Source organism: Etheostoma cragini, chromosome 20 (genome assembly GCF_013103735.1).
Source record: "Etheostoma cragini isolate CJK2018 chromosome 20, CSU_Ecrag_1.0, whole genome shotgun sequence".
Taxonomy (NCBI): domain Eukaryota; kingdom Metazoa; phylum Chordata; class Actinopteri; order Perciformes; family Percidae; genus Etheostoma; species Etheostoma cragini.
In genome coordinates, this window is record NC_048426.1 from 15,391,294 (window position 1) to 15,413,776 (window position 22,483).

At 42.7% G+C, this 22,483-nt stretch overlaps 1 protein-coding gene across 3 annotated transcripts in view; it reads left to right on the top strand.

Moving 5' to 3' along the window:
• LOC117935646 (latent-transforming growth factor beta-binding protein 2-like) overlaps positions 1–22,483 on the top strand; it is an 82,937-nt gene that overhangs the window by 56,668 nt on the left and 3,786 nt on the right. The window contains exons 16-40 of one of the 3 annotated variants that reach the window (XM_034857964.1): positions 580–705; positions 1,187–1,315; positions 1,512–1,631; positions 2,058–2,177; positions 4,515–4,634; positions 4,805–4,927; positions 5,038–5,163; positions 5,278–5,403; positions 5,710–5,835; positions 6,017–6,142; positions 6,643–6,768; positions 7,715–7,840; positions 8,153–8,272; positions 8,431–8,556; positions 10,257–10,379; positions 11,018–11,146; positions 16,658–16,786; positions 17,470–17,604; positions 18,646–18,852; positions 18,983–19,075; positions 19,449–19,577; positions 19,819–19,959; positions 20,837–21,010; positions 21,120–21,389; positions 22,173–22,322. In XM_034857964.1, coding sequence (XP_034713855.1) covers positions 580–705; positions 1,187–1,315; positions 1,512–1,631; positions 2,058–2,177; positions 4,515–4,634; positions 4,805–4,927; positions 5,038–5,163; positions 5,278–5,403; positions 5,710–5,835; positions 6,017–6,142; positions 6,643–6,768; positions 7,715–7,840; positions 8,153–8,272; positions 8,431–8,556; positions 10,257–10,379; positions 11,018–11,146; positions 16,658–16,786; positions 17,470–17,604; positions 18,646–18,852; positions 18,983–19,075; positions 19,449–19,577; positions 19,819–19,959; positions 20,837–21,010; positions 21,120–21,389; positions 22,173–22,322 — 3,420 coding nt within the window. The remainder of the gene's footprint in view (positions 1–579; positions 706–1,186; positions 1,316–1,511; positions 1,632–2,057; positions 2,178–4,514; positions 4,635–4,804; positions 4,928–5,037; positions 5,164–5,277; positions 5,404–5,709; positions 5,836–6,016; positions 6,143–6,642; positions 6,769–7,714; positions 7,841–8,152; positions 8,273–8,430; positions 8,557–10,256; positions 10,380–11,017; positions 11,147–16,657; positions 16,787–17,469; positions 17,605–18,645; positions 18,853–18,982; positions 19,076–19,448; positions 19,578–19,818; positions 19,960–20,836; positions 21,011–21,119; positions 21,390–22,172; positions 22,323–22,483) is intronic. The other 2 variants (XM_034857965.1, XM_034857966.1) reach the window with 2 other exon arrangements.

Here is a 22,483-nt window from a genome sequence, read left to right on the forward strand (position 1 = left end):
ACAGAGGGTGAGAGGGCGGGAAACCAAGACTGTGTGTGCTTCTTGGAAGGGGAAGCTATCCTGAGTTGAAAGCAACCAGATTTATGAAAAATGGAAGACGGGTGGATGACGGGGTCAAAGTGCATTTGGGTGACAGAGAGAGTGAGCGTCAGGGTGATAGAGAAAAGAATTTACAGTAATCCTATGGAGAAAGACATACTATAGTGAGGTTTTCCCTCCTTAACCAGACACAAGGTCCCAGTTCACTGTCTGTTTAAACACAGTCCATGTGGACAGAAATATACAAGAACAACACTAACTTCAGGCTCTACTGTGCATGACCTGCTTCTTGCCAAATCCCTATTGTAAGAGCTCCATACCACCTGTTAGAACACTACAGTGCTGTAAAACCTGTCCTCTCATTCAAAACCTCACTTATAAAACAGTAAGTCGGGTTCCCATGGAAAACAACATGTGTTAGTGGAATGCGTTTTTTTAAAACTTTTTACAGTGTCTGTAATGTTACATAACCCTTAGGAAAAAAATATTGTTGTCTGCCTTCTGAGTAATGACTGTGCACATTTATGTGGCTTTTTTGAGGTATTGACAAGTGTGCCATCACCCCTTCCATATGTGGCCGTGGGAAATGCATTCCTGTGCAGACCGGCTACACCTGCCACTGTGAGCCAGGATTCAAGCTCAATGCACTGCAGACCAACTGCATTGGTAAGCAACAATGGGAGATAGAGGGAGATAGACAGGAATAACGGTGGAACACTCAAAGAGAAGGAGGGGCACATAAACCCATACATGCTGACACCAGAGGCCCCAGCAGCTCTGTCTTTCATCGTCTCTGTTTAAGCAAGTCCTTAACACCAAACACGGCACAGAAGCCTTGAGAAATGAAGCAAGCCAAAATGAAAGGAATCCGTTTGTTTATGTTGACCTGTTCCGTGATGCCTGACAACAGCGTAAAGGCCATCCAAAGAGCTGCCACAGAGCTTTGATCCCTTACCTCACAGGGAAGGCCTTGGCCGCAGACTCTGCTCTACTCGGCTGGGCTCAGGCTCATCACTGAGTAATGTGTGCACAGTAGAGGAGCTACAAAGTCAAGCCTTAGAAAGTGTACAGTCTCTTCTGGTGAAATGGAACTGCAATGTAATGTCGCGTTTGATCTCTTGTTTTCACATTCTGTCTCCCATTGCAGATGTGAATGAGTGTGACGAGGACCCATGTGAAGGGAAGGGACGCTGTATGAACAACTATGGCTCCTATACCTGTCAATGCCACAGTGGCTACAGCCAGGTGATCACCCAGAACAGGAAGTTCTGTCAAGGTGAGATGCAGCCCAAATGATGACAGCAGGAGACAACGGATGAAAGCCAGTGTTACTTTTAGATTCTCTGTTAGAGCACTGCAAGTTCTTGTCTGTCAGCGCTGTTCATTTAAATAGAATCATGCCCTAATTAATGCTGTGGAACACAATAGTCACTTTCTTTTCCGTTCTCCTTGGTTTTTATTTAAACTGGCAGACATTAATGAGTGCAGCATGCCCAACAAGTGCCAGAACGGTGAATGCATCAACACAGAGGGATCTTACACCTGTGAATGCAACAGTGGCTTTGCCAAGTCCTGGAGAGGCCAATGCGAAGGTGACATGCCTGCATGCATAAGCTCATATGCACATAAAGAGAGCTTAGTATAGTTTCTTCACGGGAAAAAGCAAGACTGATTTGCAAGGAGCTGGTCTACTGTGATTAAATGAGAAGGCGTGGCCCTAGCACAGTTTGACCTGTCTGTAATGGATAGACGTGATGTCATTGGAGCTTCCATAGTTGGTCACGCCGAGGTGATTCCCATAGTGAAGCACCGAACGAAGTTAGAAAAAGAACAAAGCCGATTAATTTTCCTCTAATCAAAGCCAGGAAGAAAACTATGTACAGTTTGTGACATAGGGATTGTTTGTGTATATATTAGCATTTGTGGCATACCACCCTCATTCTTCCATGCCTGTGCATTTTGTTTTAGTGACAACTAATTAAAATGATTATTTTCATGTCCACCTTCTCCCTGAGCAGATGTAGATGAGTGCAGAGATCCCGGCTCCTGTCCCAACGGTGTCTGCGTCAATACTCCCGGCTCCTTCCAGTGCCAGACCTGCAGCCTGGGGTTCAGGCCTGTCAATGAAAGATGTGTGGGTAAGAAAATCCCCCACCCGATCATAGCAGCAGCACCACCACCACTACCCAAACTCCTACTGGTGTTTTTGACCACTGCATAGAAAGAAGCTGGGTTTACCTCTTACACTGTTAAAGCTTCCTGTATTAGGTAACATTTACGTAGACGAAAGCTGCTGCTACGAGTTGGTGTCATGGCAACAGGCCGTGCTGTTAATGACTTCCTGACAGCTTATGATGCAGTACAGTTCACCAAATAGCACAAGCTGAATTAGTTTCACTCATTAGTTTTTGCTCAAAATGACACTCCGACTGCTGATGTGCATGAAAGTGATACAAAATAAGACTTATATAGGATTTTTTTAAGTGAACTGTGGACCACTAGTGGGCCTATACAACAACCCAAAACCATAACGATGACGGCTATATTGTGTTGGCCTCTCTCTCTCCATTCAGTTTTTCCATGTGAGATATATTAATTTCTCCACCCAGCAGCCTCTGCATTCCCCAACACATTCAGCATGTTATTGCTGATCTTTTGATATCACTGGCCCCTGTAAAAAGATTGTTTAAAATACTTCAATTTGGGACAGTCTAAATATTTTCTCTTGGCCACAGCCTTCAACAAACAGCGTATTATTGTTGGAGAGCTCTGGCCACTGTACTGTTGGGCCCAGCGGAGACTTTATTGCCGCTGCTGGGCTAGGTGTGAGGACCGAGCAGTCACAGGAGATGTATGAGAAGGGCAAAGGGTCAATTCCCCACTGCGAAGAGGTCCTGACATGCAAACAAAGTCTCTCACTGACCCATAGTTTTGTCTGTGGTCTGCTGTAAAACTCAAACTGTGGATTATTAGATTTCAATACACAAATGCCCAACAAATTAAATTTGGTGTGTGTTGTGTTTAGGCTAGCACGCTAGCAGCTCCCAACCTGAAAGTGGTCCTGTTACGTAAGAGTCTGACTGGTGTTACTTACCTTTCACCCCTCTAATTTATTTGGAAACCTAAGCTCCTGGAGTGAGTATTCCAGAAATCTGAAAAGCTGAAAGACAGAATGAGGATGGAAAATATGGAAATTAACTTTAGTGGTAATTTGGGGATCTTTTTAATCGATTTCTCAGTGAGTCTGACGACTGATGCCCTTGTGTAAACTCTCATTATTCCTTTTCCTCTAAAGAAAACACTATCTTCAGCTACTTTCTGTTTGTGAGACCCCTAATCTTATTCATTCTGTGTTTAAATCAGTGATGTATAAATAGCAACCAAGAGGAAACCTTTAAATGAGGGATAACATTGGAGGTAAATATTTTCATCCCAAACATCCACCCATGCAGTGCTAACAGGCCCACAGTATACGTCTGGCACTGTGAGAGTCACATAAAACAAGCAATATGAGTGCCGGGTTTACAGTATTTGCTTCAGTCAATTGACGGTAGCACAGTGGTTTGGGCTCAATTGGCCAAATCGTGGATAAGCCTAATTGCCGGTGTGATAGAGAAAACAGCTCCATTCCCCTGTCAGGGCTTATCGCAGAGGCCTGAGAGATGCCGGATGATTGCAGAAACAAAGCATTGGGCCATACTGACAGACATCTGGCAGTGCCCACTACTAGGCAAACAAAACCCAGTCTGTGACTCTCTCGCAGTGTTTTCACTGTGTGGCTCTCTGTTTCAGCATCTCTATCAAATCCTCTCTCCACCTCCTTTACAGACAAATACTTTTCCTTCCTCGTCCCCTTTTGTCTTCCTCTTATATTGTCTCTTTCTCATACACTCACATAATCAGATTTTCTCTTCCCACACCATCACTTGAACTGAAAAATTGCCATTGTTAACACTTGACTATAAAACATTATTTCAGCATGAGGTTTTCCACAAATAGGGTTTTCCACAAATAGGGTTAACTGTTCTGAGTCCCAAAGTGGAAAAGACAGCTCCTGCTGCAAATAGTAAAAGGCCTTCATGAATAAGGTTTGGGCACTGATGTAATTTAATGACTGCTGTTTTACAGTCATTTTGCACGCTAATTATGTTGTAACTGTTTCCCCTTTACCAACACAACACTTATTTTTTATACACGCCTTTGTTTTTATTTTTTGTATCTTACTGTTGTTGGCCCAATTTTACCATATATTAAATGGTCAGTATACCCAAATTATAAAAAGAACACATTTTCTTATTTACCTATCATGGTTTTTCAATGCTGCGAATTCTCATTCATTGTCATTGTACTGGAGTGGCGGCAGAAATCTCAGAGGAAGATCAGGGGGTTCTTTTAATTTGGGGAACTGATTCTATAGTCACACAGTGTTCTTGTCCTCATAGATGTTATATCATTTTTTTTACTTCTGTCCTCAGATGTAAACGAATGCTTGAACCAAACTGTTTGCGGCCCTGGTAGGTGTGTCAACACCGAGGGCTCCTATAGGTGCAACTGTTTTCAAGGTTACAAGCTCTCATCAGAACACGTTTGCCAAGGTAACGGCCAGCCCGAAGGTCAATCCGACATCATATCCTATATAAAAGAAACGGCTCTCTGAATTTTCCACAGTGCTACTACAGAAGCTTTGTGGCACCATTTAAGTTTTAAAATAAAAAGCTACAAAGAGTTAGCGGTTGTCTTTTTTTTCTTTGTTTCTTACCTCCAGATGTGGATGAGTGTGTGCTCCCGGGAGTTTGTCTCCACGGCCGCTGTGTCAATCTGGACGGCACCCATAAATGCACCTGTAACCATGGTTACCAAGTCACCTCAGACAGCAAAACCTGTGAAGGTCTGCAAAGGATTATCTAGAGAGCCTTTGGGCGTATCACTGCATACTACTCAGCTTGTGGAGCTCTTTCGACAGCAGTATAATGTCTGCAAATTGTTTCTTTTTGTTAGATGTCAATGAGTGCGCAACTGGTAACGTGTGCCCTGCAGGAATTTGCATGAACTCTGCAGGTTCCTACACTTGCCGAAACTGCAGGCCTGGGTTTGGACCATCTGCTGATGGACTAAGATGTGAAGGTAGGAATTCCACTGTTTAATGATTTAGGATAAACTGCAGTTTTGGACAAAACACTGGTTGACGGTGATGATTTGCCTGCCCAGTTGTGGTGAATTTGTTTTTTGTGTTTCTAGATGTGAATGAGTGTGCCCAGGATGACTTGTGTCTTGGTGGGGTGTGTGCTAACACGGAGGGATCCTACTCCTGTACCAGATGTAAGGCTGGCTACAAAGTGTCTCAAGACCGGCAGCGATGTGAAGGTAAACTCAATCTCCGTCTATGGCACGGCAAGGCAGCTTTATTTGTATATCACATATCACATAACACAGCAACAGGGCAATTCAAAGTGCTTTACACACAGTTAAAAAATAGCTAAAAAATAAAAACAGAGCTATGCTCCTTTAGTGCTTTTACAACAGTTGAAGACTTGCTCAACATATTTGGGAAGGTTGTCACCTCACCCTTGAAAACTCCTGTGCAACTGTATTCCCTTCCCATATTATTCAGAATTTATAGTGATCAGTTTTCAGTTAATGTCTGTGCTGGTTTGCATGTGTTTCGCCCAGATGTTGACGAGTGCCAGTCTCTGTTTACCTGTGCCAATGGGATCTGTTTAAACTCTGAAGGCTCTTACACCTGTGAGAACTGCCCTACAGGGTACAGGGTATCACATGACGGGGAGTTCTGTGAAGGTCGGTTTATTCAACACCAAATTAACTCCTGCAAAATGCCATATATTAATTATTTAGCCTGAAAGAACTAACACTGTTAGGGTTCGTGGTCCTTGTCTCCATCAGTAGACTTCTTTCTTGGCTGTAGAAACACCCTATATCGCAGTGAATGTCTAAACCGTCTGTGTTGTTTTCACGCCAGATATTGACGAGTGTGTGCTGCCCACGACATGCCCCAAGGGAACGTGTACAAACACAGAGGGTTCTTTCACATGTACTGTCTGTCAACCTGGTTTCAAAGTATCTGAGGATGGACAACAGTGTGATGGTGAGGCTTTTGGCTGTTTGTGCAGGAATGTTGTGTTTGTATACTTGTGCACAGGTGTGTATTCAGACATGCTAGACCTTGCCTTAATACCCAACAACTATGCTTGAGGGTGATTGTGCCCACTCTGTTGAACATGTTTCCCAGCTGTTTTAGGCTGTAAATAGGCAGCATCAGTTTTGACAGTTTGGACCCCAAAGCCCCATCATCTGAGCCCAAAAATACTCCTTCTAGACATCACATCATAGCTGGATCCTGGACCCCGCCACCTCTCCACTCTTCTGATCCTTGCTCAACACAATGAGACACCTGCCCTCAAATAGATCAAGATGATGTCTGGCGAATGTTCTGCAGATAGCTCAGCTGAAAAGATAGAGGTGTCGACATTTGTAATTTCTAGTTCCAGTGATTTCCGATCTAACTGATTACAACTGGCAGGCTTTATTTATTTGAAGCCAGAGATGGTAATCTGTCCTATGATGTGTCCATGTATTTGTCTCCAGATGTGGATGAGTGCTTGGTGGCTAACGTGTGCCAGGCCCAGCTGTGCTTGAACAACCCAGGATCCTACACCTGCAGGAACTGTGGAGCCGGCCTGCAACTGTCTGAGGATGGTTCCAGCTGTGAGGGTAAAACTACCTCTGATTTAACCTACCTGCTTAGAACACCTTAAGCTGTCACTATGGTAAAGACTGTAAAAAGAATTACAGTAGATAAGCAACAAGAGGAATGCATTAGACCCAGAACATGATTACAGAAAATCTTTAGTGTGCTAGGTGATTTGTCATGACATGATTTATGAGATCAATGCAGTGAAACGGCTGCTTTGACAAATCAGGGAGGTTTAATCTGTCATGACTTCATGGGAAGCAGAAATTGAATGACTGTTTAAACTTTAAATGGATTCAAACATGGCCTCAGTTAGTCATATATACGATAGTGTGTTTTTGAATGGAAGTGTGAATGTAGCCCAAGAGGACTATCCCCTACTGAAATGTGTCTTTGCGCTGGGAAAAAAGTTTTACAAAACAAGCCAGAGTCCAAGTCGGCCTCTGATAGGATTTTAATTGATGTCTCTGATGCCATGAAAAATATTAAAGGCTTAATTCGAAATGAAGTCAACCACTCCCCTGCCTTCCATCTACCACAACAAGCTCGTCCTGTAGAACTGTTCACCCAAAGGCAAAATGGAGTCGTCTCAATCACTTAACAATGGCCCACACTATTTTCTCAGTAAGAAATACAATCTGTACCAGCTCGAGGAATTTCCAGTGATCACATAACAGTGAGCCAGTAACTGTTTGTAGATACAGTAATTATGCACCACCTGTAATAGCTTGCTGTTTTGGATTGTATCGCCCTCCTGCATACTTATCTTTCCACCCTTTTTATTAAACACTGTCAATGTGATCTAATAAAGAGGGCTTTACTTACTGTTTGCTAAGCTGAGTCATACACACACACACACACACACACACACACACACACACACACACACACTTTTTAGATAAGACTCTTTAGAAGTCTTAAGATGATAAACTATAGCTAACCTTTTCTTCTTCTCCTGTCCTTTAGATTTTGATGAGTGCCAGACCCCAGGTCTGTGCCCCTTGGGTGTTTGCACCAACACAGAGGGATCCTTCTCCTGTGTGGCCTGTGACCCAGGCTTCACAGTGGCACCGAACAGGCTTTCATGTGAAGGTACGGCACAGTGGGTGGTTCACTGTGGTCACTACATTTTATGGTTTCTGTGCAATCATTTTTCACAGTCATCTGTTCCAGCACAGTATGACCTACTATAGTGAGTCATTACTGATGTAGATGATGCTGGACTTTCAGACATGCTCACTTTGGTCTGGAAGCTTGTCATTCAAATGACAGATTTAAAGTGAGACCCAGTGATTTTCGGCTGGTGTGAATGTGTCATACTGATGATGATCTCTGTGTATTTGTGTGTGCCTGTGTGTGTGTGTGTGTGTGTGTGTGTGTGTGTGTGTGTGCGCGTGCGCACAGATGTGAATGAATGTGAGGACCCCGGCCTATGTGTGGGAGGCCAGTGCACCAACACCATCGGTTCCTATAGCTGCTCCTGCCCCACTGGTCTGGAGATGGTGGATGGCCCATCCTGCAGAGGTATACTCACGCGCACACACACACACACACACACACACACACAAACACACACACATAAAAACTGGGTCGTCTGATACATTCCATTAGTGGTTAATTTCCTCTCGTGGCTTGCCTCGTGTTGGCATCTTGACACAACTGTGTGTGCATATTTGTGACAGATATCAATGAGTGTTTAACCGTTGTGGGGATCTGCGGAGAAGGAGAATGTCTGAACACTAAGGGCTCCTACACATGCATCTGTCCTGATGGATATACCACCATCGATGGAAGGACCGGCTGCCAAGGTACAGTAACACACTGCCGCAAGAGCAGTAATAGCAATGGGAAATTATTTTTCAGATGATTTAATAGGCCTTGTGTAGTTGGGTGAGGCAGGGTCAAAATTGGAAAAAGTTGGTAATAATGATTTTGTCGTCCATATTACTCAAGCATTTTACAGTAATTTTATTGGCTTGCACAATTTTTTTTTAATTCACTGGATGGCATGGTGACAGAGAGTATCCTCGCCACACTGTCCTGAGGGCTGAGACCAGGCCTGGGACCCTTGGCATGAGTGCTCAGGCTGGCCTTTCTGTGCAATGGGCCGTGGCCTCATCAACTATCTCAGTTCTCTCTCAGTTCGGACTTCAGTTTGATGTTATTCCAGCCGCACGCATTGACCCACTGGTCACAGCGATGGGGAACAAAATGTAGCCTGATTGGCTAAGGAAGGCTTTTCTTTAAAAAAAACTGGAGCATTTTCTGTCAAAATATATGAAATAACTAGCTCATATGTCAGAATTGGATCAGTGTTATTTCTGGTGTGCCTTGCAAGTACAGTAAGAGGTGAAGTTAAGTAAACGGCAGCATGTCTGACAGTGAAATATCCTGTTGTGCTGTAAAGCAGGTAGGTCTGGATGTTAGGACCCTGCAAGATGCTGGCATGGTCCTCTAATGGGCAAGTTTGAAGTTTTACTAGTAGAGGACTAGGTTCAATTCTTGAACACTGAGGCTTCGTACAAAGACTCTGAGCACACTGCCCAGCCTGCATCAGGTACTTTGGCTGCCTGCCACAACAAATACAGGGCTCTAATTATCCTATAAATCAGCAGTTGTCGTATATTTTCTTGCAGCCTGCCGTTGTGTGTACAGTGCTGACACAATGAAAGCCAGACCCCTCTGATATAAGTATGCAAGGGGAGGATTAGGGTGTACATTTATGGGAATGAAAGAATGAAAGGTTTAATCAGGTGAGGCCAAAATGATGCTTGGCCTTGACCAGGCCAGTCTTTCAGCAAAAACAGAACATGCTGTATATAATAAAGGATTGACTGCCTACTGAAACCCATCTAAATTAAATCCAAAACAACAGGTTGTGCCATGGCCTTGCTATGCCTTTCAGTACAGGCTTTGAACTCCTTCAGTCATAGCATATTTATGTGTTTACTAATAGTCTGGGCTATATAGTTTCTCCATATCTTTGCAAATGGGTGTTTGCCTTTTTGTCTCTGAAAGATTCATCTGATTATTAAAGGTTGGAAAGGAAGACAGGCTTTTTCCCCAGTGATGAATTTCTTGCCTTTTCCCCACATTTCTTCACCCAAGGTCTAAGGGCCATAAATGTTGTGTTGTAATGCTGCAATTATCCACCAATCTACAGCTAATCAAGCATGTCGCATGCAGTATTCTTTTTTTTGAGCGGAAGGGAAACTTTCTCAGCCTGAAAAGCTGAGGTAGATGTTTTTTTTAACCTTTGTTTTCTGTTTGCCAGTACTGTATACTGTTAAGTGCTCCAAATGGCCAATGCATCTTGTGCTCAGACAAGCGCTTGATTACACATTACCTATTAAAAGGAGAGCTGTTCCCTGAGGACGTAACAAAGACAGAGGATATATGGAGATATTTAGTGATAATCAATATGTAACAGATCTTGATCCACCCTCGTTCCAATTATCTCTTTTAATATGTTTGCCTTTCTCTTCCCCTTCTCTCTGCCTTACTGTAGATGTGGACGAATGCAGTAAGGACAATGTGTGCATCCGGGGCGAGTGTTTTAACAGTGATGGCTCTTTCTTGTGCTTGTGTGAGGCTGGCTTTAAGTTCAACACTGACACGGCTGACTGTGAAGGTAAGACAGAATAAAACTCTCAAATGTCATAGTGATTGTTGACCCCTAAATCTTCCCTGAGGGTTTTACTCTGAGTTAAACAACATGTCAGCATAAGCCGTTTGATTTTCATCAAATACAGACATAGATACATTCTGGCTTAAGCGTATAGCACAGTTTGCTATAATTAATTATCTATAGGCAATGGGGACCAGGATCCAGTAAAAGTGTCTAAACCTGGTTTAAAGACTCTACTCCATGGTCTCAGGAGTGAGGGGTGCCTGGATTACATGGCTGGAGCCCTGAACTCCCTCTCCCTTGAGGGAAGTATGAATGACCCCATTGTGAGCAGGAGGTGTTTCTCCCCCTCTAACGTCTCCCTTTAGCTCCTTCACAAGTTCTTTGGTTGCTGTGATAATATTGTTCTTGGCCATTCCTGTTGCCTGCTGCGTTTACTGAGGATAGCTACACCACAGGCCTTCTGGCAGACTCCTGCTACACAGCCATTACACTGGAAGCAGCAGCGCAGTGGAGGGAATAGTGTGTGTGCGGGGGTGCATGCATCCGTGTTAGTGTCTGATTGCACATGTGGTTAGGTTTGTGCCTCTGTTTATCAGTTACTAACCAACATCTGTCTCTCTCTCTCTTTCACTGGACAGACCAGAATGAGTGCAAGGAGTTTGGAAGCTCAGTGTGTGGTACCTGGCGCTGCGAAAACACCATAGGTTCCTACCGGTGCTTCATGGGCTGCCAGCCTGGCCTCGAGGGAGAAGACACCACAGACTGTGGTAAGGGGTCATAGTGGTATAGTTAATAGACAAGCACACACAATTATGTTAAGGAAAACTGGCAGATTTTTAAGCTAACGGTCTATAAACTGAAAAAAGGGATGTATGCATTGTATGGACCTACCTATTTTTGTACCAGTCACCATTTGGGGCTGTAGTTAAAGATAGGGAAGAGTGTAGCCTCAAATCAACTCAGCACTCTACATACTCTTCAGGACTCTCCCTCTGTGCATAGATAATGATATCTGTTTGGCAGGCAAACACAAAGAGGCTGATGCGAATCAAAGAGCTATCAGGTATTCAAGGTATTCATGCACAAGAGGCCATGGGGGATATGAGGAGAAGTGGCCTCTGAAATTGGGGCACTTTAGAAAGAGGAGTGCACTGTCACTGGAGCGGTGTGTGACGCCAGCAGCTGGTAATGGTCTCGTCCTTCGGAAAGCGGAGCTAATGGAGTGCCTCTGGCAGAGACACACAGTGGAACCTGATAACCGCTGTTTAGCTTTTGAGAGGGGATAAGATTAAAGGCCCTTACCTTCCCACCCCCCACCCCCTATGGAGGTGCCCAGTCACCTGGGTTGACTGACTAGGTTTGTACTTATGCTACATCTGGGCCCACAAGCTGGCCAACAGTACAGACACATCTCCATGACCAGCAGAATGCATGAAGCTTTCTATGTTTACTGGCCGGATTATACAGCTTGGGCTTGAGATATTAATATGGTTGCACAACACTTTGAGTTTATTACTATAATTTTGTAGCACAGCATTGCTTGTCTGTTTTGCTCTCTTAGCACCATAAAACAACAAGACTGGTTTAGGAGGAACAAAACAAAAGGCCAAATATTTTCCTTATGCAAGGACAGAATCCAAACAGTCACTTGAGAGTGACAGACGAGGATGGGAAAGCAGGGTGATAGCATCCAAATGGAATGATGTGTTGGACGGCAGATGGAGGCTGTGGGTGTTTGCGGATGATTGTGTGCGTTAGTGTGTGTGCATATGGTTAGTGTGGGTTTTGCATCCCCGCTTGTGTGTTTGTGTTAGAGAAGGAGGCTGTTACCGTTGTAGAGATGCACTTGGAGTGCAGTGCGGCTTCACATATTCTCATGACCCTGAGTTTTTATTGGACTATTGGCAGATGGAGATCAGGGGAGAATATGCTGATCAGTGACAGATCAGACCTCCGCCCCCTCCATCACCCTGATCTCGGCTACATGTGGCTGCCTCCTCATTGCACTTTATGGTGTTGCCTGTCTGGCACCAGTCGAAGAGTGGCGGGGCCTGTAGTGTGATAAGCGCAGATTGAAACCAGCTGCTGACCTCCGCTCCTTTAGTGTAAGAGTCAAAATACTGCTAATCAGCTCATATAAGCTCAAATCAGTGCCATGTTATGTGCTATGAGCCACACATTTTCTTACCTGACATATCCTGTAGAGTATGATGGAATCTGATAAAAAAAGAAATTCACATTGTCCCCTATGGTGCCACAAAAGTTGTAGTTCAACTTCCCTGTATGGGTGCCCAGTTATGACCATGTCTGACCATCTTCCCCACATTGCTATGTTGTGACGCTTGGTGTTTGTGTTTTCACTAGACCCCATAACAAACACTCATACTTCCCAGCATTGACTCACACCCCCATTTTGAGAACGAAGCCCTCACCCTCAGAAGACCATCACAGCACACAATAGTGGCCTGTTTCACCTTACAATTGCAAGTTGTGGGAGATGCTGCCGTCACCCCAATAAAAGTCCAGTGAGGGAGCTCAATTACTCCAGGGCATTTCTGTCTGCTTGTAAAAATCATCAAATATTTAAGAAGAGGCCAGAGACTGTAATTTTCAGTTTCTGTGAGGGGCGTTGTTTTATTTTTACTCACCGGCCTTCGAAGGGGAAGCGGTTGTCTTTGGCTCTGCTCGCAGCACTCATTTAGATTTAGAGGCCATAATACAAAAGGGGAAAACAGTGGTTTTTCCACAGCAGCGCGTCAGCTGCAACTGTGCTGTGAGGGCTGGAGTTCTGCTATGATGCGATACAAAGGGCGCCTTTAGGCATGTGAAAAGGAGGAATGTGTGTAGTCGCAGGTCATTGTTTTTAGCTTTAGTTCACCATCATGGTCATAAATTCCCTCAAGCTATGCCATGTAATGTATTTATTACGGCTTGCCCATGGGCGGAAATTGTCTGTGGTCACACACTTGCCAACCTCCCACCCCTTTAAACGTATAGAAATCTAAAGACTTTACCGTGTGTGTGTGTGTGTGTGTGTGTGTGTGTGTGTGTGTGTGTGTGTGTGTGTGTGTGTGTGTGTGTGTGTGTGTGTGTGTGTGTGTGTGTGTGTGTGTGTGTGTGTGTGTGTGTGAGATCATGCTGTCGTGCAGATGTATGGTGATATTTTTTTCTTCAAGGTACATACATTTAATGACAGTTTGACCTCCACGGTTAACAGGTTGAAGATGTTATGTCAGATAAAGCGCACAATCATGCTTCCCTGAAAACAAGTACCTCACCTAATCCTTGCCTAATGTGTGAAATAACCTCTGCATATAGGTCCAATCAGACAAGGGGTTGCCTAGAGAATAGGGGATAAATGTGGGCTGCGGAGGTGTGAGCCAACTGTCACTGATATTTTTGTTGCTTGCCACCATGTGCTCCAGATTAACAAATGGCACAGAGACCCGAACCATTAACCCCCCCCAAACCGCAGCACCACTGGATCCCTAAGCAGATCCTTCTGAGTCAGACCATTAGCACAGGTGCCGATTGGGCTGGGTCGTCCCTTAACCTCAGCTCCTCCCACCTCAAATGAACTCCTCAACCTCTCCCCGCCTCAGTTCTTCCCTTCAGGCGGTTTACAGCTCTGCATGGGTCCTGACGTAACTGACTATTACATGGAAAGACTAAGAAAGGCAACCCCATGTTCTGTTGGAGTGAGAGTAGTTATCTCATTTGGTATTATTAGTTTTTTCCATACAAACCATTAGCAGGGTGATCTGCAAGCTGACTCTCTGCATGCGAGTACAGATCTAAATGGCTGGTCAAGTAAAAAGAAATTTAACAAAGCCATTTAATTTGTTTTGGTCTCAATGCTCTCATTCCTCCCTGGGATGATACTTTGATTGCATCTCATCACAACATGTGGTTTGCAAAAGATTTTGTTCCATGTTACACGTGAATGAAAATCTGCCTGAAGGCACTGATTATTTTATATATTAGCGGAGAGCTTTCATCGCCTTCCTCCCAGATCTCCCAGCTGGCAGCCGCTGTCATTCCAACATTCCAAACTCCACTTAAGCTCTTCACACTTGAGGAAATGTTTCTCAAACTCTGATATACAATACTTTTCACCTTACTCTAAAAATACACTTGATTAAGCTGTGGGAACATTTTTCTTAAAAAATATATTTTTAGATTACTTGTAATATCTCATAGTATCCAAAAAAACGCCGCCACTTCTACACTGGTTTGGCATCTCAATCCTCAGATGCAAAATGCAAATCCGATGGGTTGGCGGTTTTCAGTATGTGTCCATCCATCCTCCTTTCATCATGTTGCAACCATTTGAGCCCACAAGTCTATTTGAACAATCCTTTTCAGCATTTCTTGTTAAGGGTTTTTACAAATGACAAAGGCAATTTTGTGTCTGCAGCAGTTTTTATTAGCTTGTGGGAGCCTCTGTCTCTGACCTCGGAGGCATGTTGGAGTAGTGGCCAAGTCAGGACGGCAACACTGACGGATAACTTGTCCCCTAGTGATCCTGACAAAGTAGTTGTCTGTGTTGGAGGGGAAGGCAAAGCCCTGGCCAAGCAGACTGTTCAAATCAAAGGACTTGTGGTTCTACTGGCCCACTTTCTTTACTTGATACAGCCTTTATGAGTGCTCTGAGGCTAAACTGGTTTAGACAATAAGTGAATGACTGTGCTTTGCACTCCATCAACTGGTGTGTTTTACATTGCCACTGTAAAGGCAGACTTATCCGAAATGTGCTTTACTAGTAAGAGAATGTTTAAACGGATAATAATGTTTTGTAAGTATTCAAAATGTTGTGATTTTGTCCACATTCCTCCCTTTTTTTCTTAAACTTGTGATCACTCCAGTGGAGTTCGTATTAGTTATGGAAACTTTGAATGGAATGTAATCATGCTTCTGATAAAACAGACACAGTGGTGGGTCATCAAATTTTATTAGCACAGTTCCTATCATCTGTCAGCTGTCTGTCTTAATGTTCCCAACATAACGACTTGCAGAAAATATACAAGCACTAACTTGATTTCATCTCTGACTTCATAGTTTATAAGTTGTTTTTTATTTTGAGACAGAAAAGAACAAGACGTGGTTTCTAACGAGTTGTGGAACAAATTTCTCATAAATCTATGGCCAAAAGATGCTATTACAGACCAAGGACTGAAACAGATGAATAGGCCATTTTGTATAGACGTTCACGCTCTGAACAAGTAAAATAATAAGTAAAATAAACAGTTCAGAAAAACTTGTGGTTACGTGACCCTGAAACATTTTTAAGATGTTAACATTGACTAGTGGCAATTTAAACTGAGAATAAATTCACGTGGCTAAAGAGTTTAATGATCCATTAAACTCTCTGATTGTTTTTAAACTCAGACTTGCTCTCCAGTTGGATCATTCTTTGACCTCTCTGCTATACTTGAGATGCCAAAGAAATAAGAACTTGGTCACAAATGTTGCCTTTAAACAGCAAGTGGTAGGCAATCAGAAGTGCTGTTACATGGTCCAGTGTTAGTCTCAACTTCCATGTGTTTCTCTCTCACACTGACATATAACATGTAGTCTCTCCACTGGTTTTATTTAACTTGTTTTATGATGCATTGCCATGCAAACAACAAACTACTGTAGGCTGCCGTCTGCCAGATTTGGTCCCTTTAAATCAGTACAAGTACAAGTCATATGCTCAGACTTTTTTATTGTACCATTTTAGATCTACTATACAGCTGTCAGCTGATGTCAAACTCATTAAAATGAGCTTAAACATGTTAAAGTCATTGATTAGCATAGGAATCAACTCTTTTTCATGCCACCTCAGCCACCTTTCTCCAAATGCTTGTACAGTGGGTAAATGCTGAATTCTGGCTGCATGCTGTAAACTCCTCTGTCTCTTACACCTTGTCAACATCCCAGTGACCTAACAGTCACTTCTCACTCCATTGACACAACCAAAGAACATTCACTTGCAGTTTTTTTCAGATCCACGCCACATTCAATTTCACTGTGTTGCTGTGATGCAGAGTCTCCATGAAAAGAGTTACACAAATTAAATTTAATAAAAACCTTTCTAATGAATTTTCTAATCTGTAAACTGTTTCTGGCATGTTATGATGGCAGTGATTTCTGTTGTTGATGTAAGGTCAGAATGCTAGTGATGTTTATTTAAGCGGTGCCATGTTTACCCCGGCAGTTTAAAAGTCTATTGCACAGGGTGAAGTTGTAAATATTAATGTGATGTGCTCACATCTCTGTGTGCTCTCGCCTCGCAGATATTGATGAGTGTGTCAATGAAACCATCTGTGGGAACCACGGCTTCTGCGAGAACACAGACGGCTCCTACCTCTGCCAGTGTGACCAAGGCTACACCAACCTGCCCGGAGACATGAGCAAATGTGTCGGTCTGTAACTGGTCTTTAATAACTATTCATTGTGCATTAACATTACTGACTGAAAGATAGCTGTAGGGATACTACCTGTTTTTATTAAACTTTGTATTATGGCCTTTATTAAACTATGAAAACACCAAAAACCAACAATGAATTAATCAACAAACTATCTAGTATTGTCTCTGTAGCCAAAGCTTGATGTAACGTATTCCCCTGTGCCATAGAGCTTCATTGTACTCACTAGAGCACCACAATTATATTTTGTATATAGTAAATAATACTTAACAAATAAATGAAAATAGTACCTAATGAATTCTTTATTTACACTTATTTGAATAATGTTTGTAAGAAACTACAGTGCCCAGCTATTTAAAGTAATCATTTACATATATTTACATATAATTGTGAAACTTTTTTTTTTTTTTTACAGATTTACATCTTTATTAGGAACAAATAGGCTTGAGGTTGAGAGCCACAGGGAAAGTAGGAGTGAATCAATCACTACAAAGAAGTGTTTTTGTCTATAATGCTTGAATGAAGTATTTTTTCTGTCAATTGGATATGAACTACTCTTCCAGTAACAAGATGATTACGATTATTTTGTGCAACCTCACCACAACCTTGTTGTGCTCATGCCTGTGCGAATGTGCCTGATCCTTTTCTGACCTTATGCTCATCTCTCCTGTCTTTCTCAGACGTGAACGAGTGTGAGATGAGCTTGGCGCTGTGCGGGGAGGCCCTGTGTGAGAACTTTGATGGCAGCTTCCTGTGCATCTGCCCCAACGACAATGAGGAATTTGATCCCATCACCAGCCAGTGCCGCTCCCTGGGTAATGGAGCAGGACTAGCACTCACAGTGACCCACAGGATTTAATTCTCCATCATTGGGAGACAGAGTTTTCCCTGATTTAATGAGCCGTCTCTCATTGTCCAAACAAGGGTGACGAGGTGGACATGACTTACTCCACGTCTCTTGACCTGGCTGTTTCCATTTGTTTTATAGGCTAGGGTTATAGTTGCGTGGGTTGACTACAAAAATGTCTATTATCCTAATCTGGAATGAATGATGAGGTAACTCGTCCGGTAGAGCCAAGTAAAAACCCTAAGGGCCTAGTTACTGTAAACCAATTTCCTCACCAAGACAAACACGGATAAGGTGTAGCTATTGGCAATTAGGGCTAAAGACACATTAGTTTTTTCCGTGCTAAAATGATCTTAAGTGCAGAGGTTACAGATATGCAACATAGTGCAATTTCAGAATGACAGAAAAGGGCTTTTGAGTCATGGAAACACCATCACATCTCCAACTTGATCGGCGTATGTGTACACAAAGTGGGTGTATTTACATTATTAAGCGGCGCGCCCTCAGCGGGGATGTTTTTTCTTCTGCCTGGGCACTAAACCCCAGCTATGCCTTTGTGTACCTTTTTGCCACATTCCGCTGTTTGCTTTTGACGTGTGTTAATCAATCATGTGAGAGTGAATGGTGTGTTGACTCACATGCCAGTGTTTCCATTTGGCTAAGCCTGCAGCTTAAGGGTGAAATGCCTGAGCCCATGCCTTTGGACAAATGAGCAGGCTCAGCAGTGGCAGGCGAGGCTAATGGACTACCTGCTGGAGGCATGTGGACACACTCTGACAGATGGAGAGCACTGACTACTTAATGCTATTACTGTATGATAATGTGTTACTGAAGTGTAGGATCATTGGATCTCTAACTGTACATACTGTGAGATTTGCATTCACGCTGTTCTATCAGTTTGCCCTCCTAATTAACCCAATCTCAACCTTATCCATAGGTGTGTTTCTGTAGCTAACCATGACCTCAACCGATCCTCTCCTGAAAAAATGCTTTCTTTGTTCATCCACAGCTGATATTGACCCGACACCAGCCGCTCGAGTCCCTCTGTCCGCTCCCTCAGCTGAGGAGAGGAAAGAGTGTTACTATAACTTGAACGACGCCAACTTCTGCGACAACGTCTTGTCTCGCAACACCACCAAGCAGGAATGCTGCTGCACGGTGGGGGCTGGCTGGGGGGACAACTGCGAGATCCACGCCTGTCCTCTCCCAGGAAGAGGTACAACAAGAGGCTGATAATCTGTATTGGCACTTTATCAGAACAAAGCGGATAAAGATTACTCTGTGCATATGATTGCCATTTTGTTTTGTCTTCTCTTTCATCAAAGTATCCAATTTGTATTTTCCAGCTGATTATAACCAGTTGTGCCCTCATGGCAGTGGATTGTTACCCCTGCCTGATGCCTCCATACAAAGCCTGGGAGAACAACGCCCTTACATAGGTACATTTGCATAAATACTAACTTGTTTTATTGATATCCCTGGGCTTTTATAGTTTCCCTTCACACCAAACTTTTTATTGGCACAGAAAGGTGTAATGTCAGCAGCCCATTTTACTTCCACCTGCATGAATTTTTAAAGCCAGATAGACACCCATAATCCCTTACCACATTTATAAGGCTGTCTCTACGGCTAGCCAGGGCTTAAAGGAATACTTGCCTTCATTCCTGAGTAATCACTGTAACCATAGTGTGTCTTGACAGCTTCTTAGAAAAGGAGTGAATGATTTTAAAGCAGTGTGCCAGCATTTTGACTGTTGTTACTTCCCTCTTACTTATGTTATACTAATGTGTAAATCTCTCTCTGTCCCTTTAGATGCAAATGAGTGTGAGATGTTTGGATCAGACATTTGTAAGAATGGACAGTGTGAGAATCTCTTTTCTACCTATACCTGCTACTGTCGCTCTGGCTTCTACTATGACAACATCCGTCTTGAGTGTGTGGGTAAGAAATTACTTTTTTTTTCAATTCATTTTTTTTAACTTTAAAATTCTACTTTTTAAGGTTTTAACCTTTGAAAACATCCATAACAGATGATAGGATGTGATTTAAGAGTTGTGGCTACTCTTATGATTTAAATGCTGATGATGATGATGTTGCACTTTTAATCATTTTAACCACTCTTTTATTGATTTTTTTCCATATTGTAATGTCGGTGTGCCTCTCTCTATAAATGTGCTTTTAGATTACGATGAGTGTAGTTTTGGAATTGCCTGTGAGGATGGAGCATGTGTGAACACGGCTGGGTCGTTCAACTGTTTCTGCAGTCCTCCATTAGTCCTGGACAGCACACGACGGCGCTGCATTGGTCTCAACACCACAGAAGGTCTTACAATATTTGAAATTGATATGTTAAAGGTCCCATATTACACTCTTTTTTGTGTTCATACTTGTATTTTAGGTTTCTACCAAAACATGCTTGCATGCTTTAATGTTCAAAAACATTATTTTCTCATAAGGTGGGTCTGAATATACCTGAAGTCACCCTTTGTCTGAAACACTCTGCTTTAACACCTGTCTCTTTAAGCCCCCTTCCGAAAAAAGACCAGTCTGCTCCGTTTGGACAACAGTCTTGGAACCTCTGCACCGTTATTGCAGTTGAAGAATGACTGTAACAGCACTCTAGTGGCACTTTCTACCTATGCAAAGTATAGTTGTGACATCACAACCGTAACTTAAAGTCCCGGCGGCTCATTTAATTGTTTCTGAATACCGGCTGTGTGTATTTTTTCTGTGGATTGAGTGTTTTGAAAATGTAACAGTATTTCTGTATGACATAGACTTGGTTAATTATCAAAAAAGATATGGAAATCTCATTTTACAATATGGGACCTTAGTTTCACAGTGTTAGAACTTTTACTTGATTGTATTAATCAGTAACTGCTAATTATATGCTGCAAAGAGCAGACCTGGAAAAAATAATTATAATAATCAGTTAATAATTATAAATAACTGTTAGCTGCTCAACGCAAGTGTGTTTAGTTTAGTTTAGTTTAATTCAGTTTATTTCAGATATTTGAATCTGTCAGTCTGTTAAAGTGTTTTGCCATTGATGGAGGGGGGGTGTTGTACAGTCCTTAGAGTTGCACGACTGTAATGGCAAGTTTGGATGGATTTACTTTTCTACCACAGAATGACATTTAGTTTATTGAAACAGCTGTATCTTTTATGTATATATTCTCACTCTTCTTTCTATCTCCCAGAAACTCAAGAGCCTGATAACGATGTGCACATGGATATTTGCTGGCAGCATCTGGAGGGGTACAACATGTGTTCAGAACCCCTCCAGGGACGCCGAACTACATACACTGAATGCTGCTGCCTGTACGGCATCGCCTGGAGTGGACAGTGTGCCTTCTGTCCCCAGAAAAACTCTGGTGAGAAGCAGGATGCACATAAGACAGTAATTACACTGTTTAATAATTGCTGTTTTTTATATTAACACATCATTGTTATCATCATCCAAAATATTACTGCTGTATTCAGATGACTACGCAGTGATGTGCAACTTGCCTCGGAGAGACGACACAGACAGTCTGCGTGAGAGGCCAGGACACGAGTATGGTCTTGAGGGGCCGGAGGATCCTGCAGAGCCATTTGTTCCTCCATACTGGGACAATTATGGCAGCCCTGCAGGACCCTATGACATTCCCGAGGGCTTCAATGACAATGACTACAGCGTTCAACAGCCACCTTTCCGTGTCCCCATTTCACGACCACGGCAGCAGCAGCCACGACCAGTGGATTCCTATGTTGGTGGGTATATGTGTCCTATGGTTTTTCATCCTCAAAATGTTCATAGGCTGGAGCGTTTGTGTATGATATTCAATATACTATATGCTGTAAAACAATGGTAAATAAATCCACTCTGAGCTTCAGTCCCTGACAACACAAAAAAGCTCACCAATATTTGTTCCTTTGCTCATAGTTGACCAGTGGTGTGCTAAGTCATCAAACTCATGATTAGCAATACAACGGGCAAATTACAACATTAAAAGTACAATCTTGAATTGAAATATTTATTCAAGCAATACTATGTTTAAAAGTACTTTGAGTGGCTATATCAATATTTTAGAAGAAAATTGTATCAAATGATGACAATGTAAAAACATTGTGGGAATGTGGAAGGGGTCATTTAAAGTGATGAACCTACAGAGATGTATTACCCAAATCGGCTTTACTGAGCTTTATAGTCAGTTTCAGCTAATTGTTTAGCCGTCACAGCTTTCGTGGTGTTGTTTTGAGCAGCAGCAGTCAGATTCTAAAAACCCACGATACCCTACCTGCTATCTAACCGGAGCAATAGCAGCAGACAGACGGTCAGCAAAAAGCTGCTGAACATAGTGGAGAATTTTAATTTTAATTACTCTAGTAGTTGGTGGAGACCAAAAACAGAACTGAAACAGTTTTGAGTATTAGACTTGCATTCATCCAGTGGCCAGAAAAAAATCTCAAAATGAATGATAATGTGCCATGATATCCCAATACTTTTTTTTCTTTCTTTTGTACACGTGTTCTAATCTTTGTGTGTCTAATCAGAGCGCTACGATGGCTTTGAGGGTCTTCGAGCGGAGGAATGTGGAATCCTGAACGGGTGTGAAAACGGCCGCTGCGTTCGTGTGCGAGAAGGTTACACCTGCGACTGCTTTGACGGTTACGAACTTGACCTAAACAAGATGGCCTGTATAGGTGTGTTTGTTCCCCAGAATCTTTGATTTTTTTTTTCAACATACCCACATGTAGACTGCCAAATGAAATTGTTCATGGACTTCCCAGAATCAATAGGGAATAAATACCTTAATCAAATCTTGTTTCCAAATGTGGTGTGAAATCTTGAAATCAAACCGCGG